The 12,911-nt window shown below is 30.1% G+C and overlaps 1 protein-coding gene across 1 annotated transcript in view; it reads left to right on the forward strand.

The window, feature by feature from the left end:
* The first annotated feature begins 1,929 nt into the window (after positions 1-1,929).
* Positions 1,930-12,911, forward strand: part of LOC111029511 (tetraspanin-2A) — a 203,349-nt gene continuing 192,367 nt past the window's right edge. Inside the window, exon 1 of the mRNA XM_022308525.1 lies at positions 1,930-2,247. Coding sequence (XP_022164217.1) covers positions 2,140-2,247 — 108 coding nt within the window. The 5' untranslated portion in view covers positions 1,930-2,139. The remainder of the gene's footprint in view (positions 2,248-12,911) is intronic.

Consider the following 12,911-nt stretch of genomic DNA (forward strand, 5'->3'; position numbering starts at 1 on the left):
TGCTGAATGAAGTCAAACAATTGAGCACAATTTATATAAAGTATAAACAATGCACCACCCTGACCTTACAAAGACTCAATGCGATAGATAAGCGAAATTTTGTTTGAGGAACATGTGAGCAGCTAGAAAATTGCATTCGTTAATTCCTACAAACTTCAATATTATGTGTAAGTTTCTATACGAAAAAAAATAAGTTTGTTATTACTTATTAGTTACAAAGCCAATCAAACACTACATTTTTATCACCAAATTTCATACTTTTTTTTATCAAACGTTGTCAAGTAGATACATTACCTACCCCAAAATGTGAACCAAAAAAAATTCACCAAGCAAAAATGAGTAAAATATGCGTTGAAAAATACAATTTTATAAGCCATGAAATTTTGGTTTGTAAAACAAACAAAATCGATCAATAATAAAATTCGACTATGCCAAAATTGCAATTATTTATTTATGCAGTTTATTATGACAGTATTATGTTCAAAAAACATTTTTAGACATTAGCACATAACATTAGCACTTTTTAACATATAAAAATATCATAATAGGTATCTATTTTATTTTATTTAAAAAATATTAATTTAAACGATTTATAATAATGTATTATATTAATCAAATAAGTACAGCAGATAAACTGTGAACTTAAGAAAGTAGGAACTAATATACTTATTTTTGTTTATCCTGTAGGAACTAATTTACATTTGCCTTTATATTGAGCTTGGCTTATTATATTATATACCTAGGCTGTATCATGACAACACAATATTCTAACAGTCTTGTGAGTTTTATTTATTTATTTATTTTTTATTTATTTACTTTTATTTTATATAAACCAACGACTGACGGAAATCTCACAAATTTGAATTATTACTTAAATATAACACACACATACACACACACACACACACACACACACACACACACATATATATATATAATGTATTATGTATTAACAGCAATGAGTGATGTACACGCAGATAAAACAAATTAAAACAAACTACATTTATTGTGATCCTGAACTAATAGATCTAGCCGTTAATAATAACTCTCCCCGAACCCTCAGAATAGTGGACAGAACTTCAGCGAGAGTGACCAGTATCTAGAAGGAGATTTCACCGTACCTGCTATATTTTTCTTACAAATCGGACGTGTTATTCGTAATTTATAATAATTATTGTTATGTCGGTATAATAATTTTTCTTACAGACAAAGCAATAGTGCTTGGGTAATAGTCTTAGTAGCGGTCCTGGACAATTTTTTATTGAGTTCAGTTAAGTTAAGTTCATAGAAAACATTTTAAAAAAATGTTAAGTTCAGAGTTATCCTATTTTTTATTTTTTTTCGCAAGTTATATTTAAGTTAATCAAGTTAATTTATTTTAATCCGTAATATGATTTGAAATAATAAATCCTAAATGATTATGCAACGTACGTAATATAATCAATAATAATCGTATTATATTAATTATTTAATTGTTTACGAACTAGCGTAACTTGGATTTGGTCAAAAGTAAGTCGTTATTTATTAAGTTTACATCAATAAAAATCAGTTAAGTCGGAATTTAAAAATTACATTAAAAAAAAGTTGAGTTAGAAAGTCAAGTGTAGACTTTTACACTTAACTTTAACTTTTTGACTATTTTATGACCTGGCAGTTATAGTCAAAGTCAGTACCATTACCATTATTATTACGTGTAGGAGCGCATATCGTTGATGGTAGAAAACTATAAAGTATACACGGACGGAACATCTTACGACCATTATTATTAGTCACACAATAATATCATATTGTTATTATTAGTATTATAGTTGTAGGTGACTACAATACGTAAAATGGCATTTCATCTTGAAAAGATAACGACGATTTCGTTATCGGAATGTCAAGACTTAGGCGCGGCTGCAGTGTAAATAAAAAAATACCTGCAGCCTTCTATCTACATCCTATACTGTTATCGGGCCACTTGTCGGCGTTCGACCGTTTTCCACGCGGAGCAGTTTGTTTTGTTCGCGTACCGACGGCGGTTGTACGAAAAATTCGACGATCACACGGCGGAATCGAAAAATATAAAACTCAAAAACCGCACCGTCTTAAAAAAATTATCGTGTCACACGAGAACAGCATCGATTAGACGGAATAACCATGACAGTGGTGAGTGCGCAAAACGCCCTGGCAAAAGCCGCAGCCAAATTGGAGAAACACATCAACCTGTTGAAGTACACGATATTCTGTCTGAGCGTCGTGATATTTGTAAGTCTTGCATTTTTTTTGAAGTTCCAAAAATTAAAAAATATTTCACGTGTAAGTAATATACCTGTGGCTGCTTAAACTTGGGGCCGCGGTTAACCGTATGGTTGATAACCTGTTTACAGTTACCGGTCGAACAGTGCGTATTGTGTGGTTGGATTTAGAACTACCTATGTACTATACGGACAGTAAATAGGCTTCGACAAACACACAGTTATAAAATGAGTTGTGACTTTTGTTTTTTCGTGCTAGAGAAAATCCCGAAAGTTTGAGGAAAAAATAAACGTCAATTTCGTTGACTACCTACCTACTTTGCATCATAAGACTTAATGTCAATTGTTTGGTCTAGAAAATAAGTTTAAGACCCGACACGCCACTCAATCCAATGACCTAAACTGGTGAATTTGACGTGCTTTCCATTAAACATTACAATATGTGTTCACGCGAAACACCCGAGAGCTACTAAAGTTTTTGGTATTTTAACATACCTAAGTTTAGATACCTTATATTCTCATTGTGTCTGTTCGAATATGTCTGTGGTTAAGGTTACATAGTTACAATTGACGATTGTTTATTTGGTCAACAATCAATTATTCGTAAAATAATAATAATTATTGTATACAAAATTAAGAAATAAAAAAATAGGTACATTATTTTTTTATGAGTCCAAAGATAAATAAGATAAGTACTAGGTCAGGGATGGCAAACCTTTTGAACACTACGTGCCCAAAATTAAATTTTTTTTAGAGAGTGACATGAAAAAAATATAAAAAATATAATATTTTGTTATCTTATATGTCATATTATATAGGTATTATTATTTTATATACAGATAAAATTGAATAATCGTTAATGACCGATAAAAGCCGTATGCTTTTTACCTATTACCAAAAATATTACAATATAATTTATATATAATATATATAATAAACATTTTCGAGTGATGCCCACAAAATCTTTTCGCGTGCCATGGATTTGCCATCCCTGTTCTCGGTTATCAAATCATTTTATAACCGTAAACAATTCAAGACCGTGATAAGAAAATTAATAAACGTCAATTTCGTTGATTACTTAGAACCATGAGTATTGTACGATATTATATGTTATGTTGTTGGGGGTACGGTACATAATTTTGAGCCCTGACACGCCACTGATTCGGAGAACCTGTGCCGAAGAATTCCAAGTGTATTCTAATAATTATTACAATTTGGAGATTATTTTACATATGATGTTCATTTTTCCAAGAGCTACGAAAGTTTTTGGTTTCTAAAGGCGGGTTTAGTTATCTTATATTTATATCAATGACGTAACTGTGTCTGTTCAGGTAGTTTATAGTTAAGGTTACATAGTTATTGTGACTGACGATTGTTGATTTGGTTAAAAATTAATGACTAATAGTAAAATTATTACTATAACAAAAATTAATTAATGAATAAAAAATTGGTTGGTACCAAAGTAGGCACTTTAGACATTTTAAAAATCGTTCCATCGATACGTTTACAAACATATTATAATATTTAAACATAAATAGTATAGATATAGGTCCTCAATTATCAAATTATTTTAAAACCACAGAAAATTTAAAAGCTTGATATGAAAAAGGATATATGTCAATTATTTAGTTGATTACTTAAAATCGTAAGTGTATTGTATAAAATGTTGTATTTTTTGTTTCTGGAAAATAAGTTCAAACCCTGACATGACAATGAAACAGAAAAACTGGACTTTCCATAATTGCGGAATTTTCAGAAAATTTAAAAAATGTTTATTGAATTCATTAGTTGATTAGAAATTAACCTGCGTTGTACAAACGATTTTTATCTTATCAAAAAATAGTATAATTGTAACTCTGAAATATGTCTACGATTTTTGAGTATTAAGTAAAACTAGTAAAAGATCCCATCGGCACAATGCTGTTGCATTTTAATTAGCATTTATGTAAGCTACATTTGTAGACATTATACCTACATTTTTATAATATTCTTATAAGGAGTATAATAACAAAAATATAATAATAAAGTATCATAACACAATGAAACCTCTCTTGACGGACACCTTCAAATGGGAGACATTTTTTTTAGGAACAAACTACACACTTCATACAAACCGAACCCTCCGAATATTGGACAACATTTCAGTAACCGAGGGTGTCCGATATTTAGAGTTTTCACTGTGAAATTATAATAGGTGTGGACTGTCCATCGGCCATTAGGGATAAGTGGTGGCACGGACATTTATAATGTCCTAAGTAAATTGTGTATTTTAAATATTTTTACCACCGGCTCGAATTTATTGCACAACACCTAAGTGAGTCACACAGGGCTAGCTCTATAGTTGCGGGCAACAAATATTAATCATTAGATTTTTCATGATATTTGCGTCGAGGACTTGCGGCCTCACTATAAAACACCCACCCACCAATTACAGACACGAAAATATGCGATAATTGATTCAAATAGTTCTCCATCCCACAGCCACTGTGTAGACCACTCTTAATGTATATTATTATTACGATTTACGACGTCAACAATAAAATATGACTGTTATATAAAACGTTTGTGTCATTAGTCATATTATCAGTAATTCACAACAAATATTTACCGAGAGAACGGACGACTTATTTGTTGTACACACGCACGTGCGTACTCGGAGCACATTGCATAACGCAATATGTATTGAGAAATATAACTACCTTCCTACCTAAATATAATAATATGTTATAAACACATGATTTTCCGTGCTCTGTACAGTGTCATTTTGAGTTTCTTACCGACTAACCGAATTTCAATGTTTTACTCAACAAAATCCTCAATTGTGTCTACTCGCAGTTGTAGACATTAATGAAACTACCCAGTCGTCGAGTTGTTGTAAATGCATCGATCAAATATAATATGATTTTTACAAAATGGTCTGTATCCATTGGCCTAAGTCTTTTTATCATAGTGAAATACCTCCATCGATTGAATGTTTTAAAATTATAAAATAGGTGTTTACCGAAACAAATTTTAAACAAATGTTGGTCATAGGCCATAGCTATGACTTAAGTCATAACATTAATTGGTTATTGATTATTACATATTTCTATAAACGACAAGAAATTAGTAGTAATAGATACACATTACATATTTTTTCCGAAAACAGCGTTTATTATATTATTATTAATTGTTATTATAGTATACAATATATTATAAAAATAAATAAATACATAAAAATATTTATTTTAATATTTTTTATTCTTGACAATTTTTAAGTTACTTTTTTGAAAATACAATTTTTAACTTAATATTCCAAAGCAGAATATTTGTCTAATCATCTCGAGTAGTTTATGAGTGTTATACATATTTAAAATATAGATGTGAGAATTGCAGTGGTGCGTGATTACCTACAAAATGTTGGTCTACTACTCCGCTTATCCGAAGCTTAAATACTTATAATGATCACAATAAGCTACTAATTTTAAATTCGATTTTTATGTATCGAAAAACTAAAAAAAATATTATTCATCGAAGTTAAAATTTAAAAAATTTAAAATCAAATAGAAACATTAAATAAAATATATAAAATATAATATAATATTATTAATCATCGTTAATATTCTTATGTTCAATGTCAAAATGATTGTTATTATGAGTAGCACACAGCTGCTGTTTTCCGTGGGTAGACGTATAGTTTCAAAATCTCGATTGACGGACATGATTAAAATATTATTATACAATATTAATGTCGTTGAAACCATCCGAATTAGAGTTGATTAGATAAACAGTGCAGTTTATAGTAAGCCTATGTGTATTATGCGTTTAGTACTGTTATTATACGTGCATATCACGATGGCAGAATAAAATCTGAAATTAATTTCTTAATATATTATTATAAAAAACCCCGCCTAGTTTAACTGATCGTCGAGTGAATGATTGTTCATCATCTTACGATAACAATACTGTTCAGCCAGTGACATTTACCTACAGCTGAAAGATTTTAACAACGGGGACGTAAATAGGTATGTAATATTGTAGAAATAGTTTAGTGGTTTTCGTAATTATTTTCATTTTTTCTAATTTTGCGTTGTTTAAATGGTATTAATTTCGTTTTATGTAGATGTGTAGTTATACTACAATATTATCATTATGTGAACTGACCTTATGCGGACTGCATATAAATGAGTACTTACCATCAAACATTTCATCAATTAAAAATGTAAAATTAATGGTAGGTACTAAATTATTCATCAATGTTTATTTTAAAATAATTACAAGCATTGGATGTTTTCTTCTTGTTTTTGTTTTTTTTTTTGTATGAAATACGCAAATACGTATAGTATACATTCAATATATTAAAACGTTAAAACGTTATACATTTAATTATTATTTTTTCAAACTTAACATACTAAGCTCCAAAAAAATTCAAAATAGAATACATAAAAAAAATCAAATTAAAAAAATGTATTAAAGGTTTATATTATTGAATATTGTGTAGTATTATAGGTACTGTACAACATAATAAGGATTATACAAATTATAACGATTAATACAGGATAATAAAGATTATTAAAATCGTTTGAAATTTATCATTTCATTAAAGGTACCCTAAAACATTGAAATATCAAACGAAGCATAAGTTTATACATTTTATTAACTTTTTAATTACATTTTGCAATATTACTATTTTAACTAATTTTCGGTTTTGAAAATGAAGTATGTTTTTATTTATTGAATGTTTGAATTATTTAAAAATTAAGATTTAAATCAATTTCCGGTTAAAACAAGTTTTTATACGGATGTAATCATTTTGCTTATTTTTTATTTTAAAAGTCTTATCTAAAATTTAGTGATAATTAAAATATGAAAACTTCTAAAGATGTTAATGAACAATGTGATTTAATTACCTCTTAATGAGCTCCACTTGTAACGTTTTTCGAATTAACCCCTAGGTACCAAAATAAAAATAACTATGACTATAATGATTATAATGTCTTATACTAAACAGCAATTTCAATAGGTGACTCTAAATAATTAATTTTAACGGTATATCATTAAATAAATGTTATATATCATGTAATGTATCGTAATATCAACTGTATAATGTATTTAGGTACCCAATACCCATACCTATCTTGCTGTTTGGATTCTATAGTTAAATATTTTTTGAACAAGCGTAACCGGAATCATTAATTTAACAAGGTTCAACAAATCATCGAACTGAACTCATGTATAGGAGCTTGAACCCCTTTTATGTATTTCATTCACAAAACTATAATCGAAAAACGTAAATCTCGGCCATTGAAAATAATGATTAATGCTTATTGAAATCGCGGTGTGTACCTACCCCATATTTGCGTCTCAAAAGAAAACGGGCAATGCATCGTTTTTGATTCATAACAAATCATCAAGGTCGAGCAAACTAATATTTGTTTATTCGTTGAGTCCAGCTAAGACAGAAAAGTTTTAAGTTACAAGTTAGATTTATTTATTTTTTAATTGAAACAGTTACAAGGTAAATAGAAAAAAATACAGTTACTTAAATTAATTAAAAATCTGTTACCTACATTTGTTTTCAATCTAACTGAATAATATTTATGATCAATGCGCAAAGTACTATAAGCAAGTTTGATAATAGTGGCACGAAAAAAGGAGCTAAAAACAAATTGTAAACATAAAACCTTGTAACAAGAGCTATAGAAGTTATTAATTGTCAGAAAGGAAGTACGTAAAGTGATAGGATCCTACACCATCTAAAGTCACACATTATATTTTATATTTCATTTTATGTGGTTAATATCATTAAGATATGACGACACCAACGCGTCTTTAATCGTCAAACTGGGTAATCTGATTCAAAATGATTTCCTTAGGTTTATTTAATTTGAATTCCATTTAAAAAGAATTCCGCACACAGAGTATACGTATTACAGGAGTCGAAGGTTATTCTAATCCAAATCTTAAAGTTGTATTTGATAAAAATGAATTTAAATTTCTATCTAAATTATTAAATTACATAATCGACTGTCCTAAATTATTAGACCGTGCTTATTTCAAAACTAATATAGAATAAATCTTTGCTCTTTCTAAGAAAACAAATTACAAACAATTACCTATTATTTTTATTACAATTATAACTGTTTAAAATTACTACTATTTTAGCTAATTAAAATTGTTTTCATTCGTTTGGTTTAATATAAGATTCCTATACTTAAATCATTGTTTGTCATTACATATCCATTATTATAAAAGCGTTTAAAATTTGTTAAAATCACACAAATTATTTTGTCATTCAAATTTATAGGCAGTTTAATTTTTATCTCTAAGGTATGAACGTTTAATACAAGGTTCTTCATAGTTGTTCATACTTAAACATAAAAATATAAAAGCACAAAAGCATGTTTTTTTATACACATTTGAAGTTAAAATTTGAACGAAATTAGATATTTAAACGAAGATTAACAATATTTCAGTTTTTTGCTTTTGTTGTAATTCTAAATTATTATCCGCGGGAACTTGAAACGTCTACGAATATAATTTTATTTTATATAGTCGGTTGCTGAAATTACATTTTCAAAATATTTAGATTAATTTTAAAGTTTTGCCTGTCTGTGTACAACGAGCCTATTCACACCGTTCAACGGTAAATAACTTAAAAAACAATAAATTATAGCACTATAATATAACATTATGATAATTTACAGATCAAAACAATATCAAAAATATAATATTTTGAGACGAAAAATAATTCAACCTTATAGACAATAGAAAACTGAATTACGATTATTGCAATATAAACATATTATTTTGTATAGTCAAACGTGTACCGACTGACGTCTATTACAAGGACTTTCATAAATTAATATGCTTTGTACTTTGTAATATAGGCTAACGGACTGAGCTCAGAATCGTTTTTTGTATTTCAGTGAATTATCGTTGAATTCGAATGTTTCACATTTCATCTTTACGGAGACTTACCTCATTGACGATGTTCGTTCGACGACTACTCAGAAAATTTTTAATTGTTTTGCTAGGACAACATATATTTTTGATTTACTATTCCAAAGCCGAACATCATAAGGATAAATTAACTTAGTACATATAATAACTTATAAGTAGATATTTAAAGCTTATACGACTTGAGCTGTGCACGGTAGAAGTGTAGGAAAATATCTAGATAAAAAATTATTTATCTTTTATCTTATCTGGATAAATTTCGGCTCAATTATATTGATCTTTATCTAGATCGAATTTTAGTTATCCAAGAGTACATGTCTAGATTGTTTATTTTAATGGACTTCAAAAATAAAACTTAATATTATTTATATTTACGTTATTTTCTGTTTACCGTACACCGATTGCACATTATTACTTGTCTATTCCCAACTCTGCTGCCTATAGTGATGGACTCACAGTAGTTAATGCCTCTTTACCATTCCACTCCGCTCATTAACACATCAAATACTTGTGATCCATCATCTAATCAATGAGTTACTTACATTCAACCGTTACTGTTCTAACCTGACATCAGAACGGTTACTTTCTCGGGTGTTTTGCTAAGATTTAAATTTTCGAGGTTTATATCTTTTGATGAAAAATCAACTCAATGTGACTATATGCAATAGTATAGTTAGGTCACTGATTAGTGACAATGAGGGAAAATCACGATAAAAGATTTAGCTCGTTTTAAGCCACTTTTCAATCAAAGTTACAAGTTATGCAACTCATAGTTAAAAGCAACCCAACTCAACCACGAAAAGGCATAAACATCCTGTTTCCATAATATAATAAACATAATGATATTTTAAGGTATAGGTGTATAATGTACACAAACTACCGAAAAGGGTTTGACGATAAATCCGTATAGGCAATCAGAACACGTTTCTGGTCGAAGATCCACCACCCCCCTCCCCGACAGTGTCTTGCAGTTTCTCAGTTTTTACGTAGAAATATTTTACCGGCTGCCCGGACCTCCCACGCTGGGCATCGTGATTTACGATCGCAACTTTTGTGCGAGACATCTCTCCCGCGTCCTCCATACTTAACATTTCGACTGCACGAATGGCCGAATAAATGATCGATACACAGCTCCGCGTGTTTTATCGGCACCTTAGGCCGTTAGGTTATTATTATTGCTCATATATAATGTACAAAATATGTTGACCTGCAGAGGAGAAGGGGGAAACTATTGACTCGCGATATTGTATTGTGTTGGAGAGAAAACACTTTATCTAACTACACTCTCTTCACACACTCACACACACACACACACACACACACACACACACACACACACACACACATAATATATAGGTACCACTAAGGTTAAACGAAAATTCTGTGCGCAACGAGTGTGTATCGGAAAAGTTATTTGGAACGGGGCCATTTTATTTTATTTTATTTTTTTTCGGACAACTTATCATTTTGAGAAATTTATTTAACTCGTTTTCGGCACCGAACGGCTTTATATAATATGCCGTGGACTGTTCGATCGATAAGACGACTCTCGATGGTACGAAATACAGTTCTGTCGTCGTTTAAATACGACACGACCGGCAACAACAGTCAGCGAGTCTTGTACTTTAATTTCATTTTCGAGTGTGTTTCACTGAACTGTGAGTGAACGCGACAAGATATCGTTTGAAACGAATGCTGGTTACTACCAGCGCCGTGTTCCGACTACTCGAAAAGCGGTAACCGCGATTACAGTTTTTATGGTAAGTGTTTTATTACGTACTTTTTTTTTTTTTTTTTAATGAGTCCACCGCCCATAAAAGATACTAAAAAACAGTAAAAATAAAAACGTTTCGTCGCTTTCTGAAACAACACGTGTATTTAATGATCACGTCATAGCTGATGCATTTAAACCCGAGGACACGCGAAAATTATTATACTGAAATTAAAAAAAAATATTTCACCAAAAAAATTAACAAATGGGGGCATAAAAAACACACCGTTGATATTATGAAAAAAAGTCGTCTATAAAATCAAGTGCCTACGGAATAACGGTTACATTATTATAATATATGGTTCGAATGCCGGCTCAGACGATAAAGGTACTTACCTGTATTGTTATGTATAGTACAACGATTATTGTAGTAGTTCTGAATTATTTATGAAGACGTGGCAGCAGGAACCTACGTACTCGGATCGCAATGATGTCGTGTCCCGGAGAAAAATATAATCCTGATGTCTCATCGTACCGACTACGACAAGCGTAGGTATAGAGACGACTATCTCGGCAAAGGTATATGATAACATCGGCACTAAATGTTGACGTTTAGTTTAACGAATGCGTCGCTCGAAAAGGGCACACGGGTACACTTAAGAGCTCCAATGAGGATGGGATATCGTTTTGAAGTCTGCAAGTCGACTAATTGGAGTTTTCGGGCGAATTAACCGCAGAGGACCGTCCCTGTGAATGACATTATCATAGTTTTACGACGTCAATAATAATAGGTATTATGATACATTATTTTCATCAGCTGACGTTGTAGACTTTTTACGAATATTTCGAGATATAAACAGTGTAAATGTTAATTACCCCCCCCCCCCTCCCAATTCAATAACCAGATATGTCCACATTTTCCCAAGACTCGTTTCCAACACAAATATGCCGAGAAAAACTAGCACGGTGCTCGATGTTTTTCCACCACAAGGAAAGTCCATAAATTATAAATATCATGTTTTTGTTTAAAGGCGTAATCGCTATAACGAAAACCTGACTACAAAAAAAAAAAAAAACATGTATCCAGCCCATAAACATATTTATGTTGCAAATTCTTTATCGATCGGCACAAGAACCAAATACCTTATTCTAGTAGCGAAAATGTAGTTATAAACTATTTTTAATTATTTTTCGTTTGCAATAACCAGGTTTGTCCTCGCGTAACAATATAACATTATATAAATTTTATTTATGAAATTAAATGGTTGTTGTTTATTATGACTTAAGATAATATTCTATCCAATACAATAATCAGGTACACAAAGATGGGTTTTTTATTTACCATAACGAAATTTTTTTTCACTGTACCTAAATTGTTGTCTTATATTTCTCTTTTACAATAACATTTTTGTTTTTATTTTCCAGCATCATTCGTTAGATGTTTCATTCCTATGTTAAACTAATATTTAAGAATCTTGCAAACAAAAATGCGAAATACCAAACTACGTATGTTAATACCAAATTTAGTATCTTGGCAGCCAACGGGGTGGGCAGTTCCCTTGAATAAAGTTGTGATACATAATATATATATATGTAATCAATAACACATAAATAAAACATTTTGTATAATAATCGTATATTGCTATTGTAAGTTGGAGTAGTTTTTTTTGCACCGCCTATACTGTTTTTTTTTAGATTATTTGATTTTAGGTTGGTTATAATAACTGGTATGTCCAAAATGAAAATTGGAACTATTAAACATTTATTCATCGACATTTTTTCAGTTTTTATAAGATTAAACACCAATAGAAATATTTGTATTTCTTATGTCTTATTTTTACAAATGGTAGATATGATATCACTTTTTAATGTTAGGTAAGTTTACTAATTGTTACAAAAAGTTTCCTTGTCTTCTGAAAAATTTGAGGAAATGGAAATTGAGGCACATTGGTTGTGGTAGTTAGTTTACATTATCGTTATTATTATTATTATTAGAAAATGTACAAATCTACAATGCGACAAAA

Source organism: Myzus persicae, unplaced genomic scaffold (assembly GCF_001856785.1).
Source record: "Myzus persicae strain clone G006 unplaced genomic scaffold, MPER_G0061.0, whole genome shotgun sequence".
In the NCBI taxonomy this organism is placed as follows: Eukaryota; Metazoa; Arthropoda; class Insecta; order Hemiptera; family Aphididae; genus Myzus; species Myzus persicae.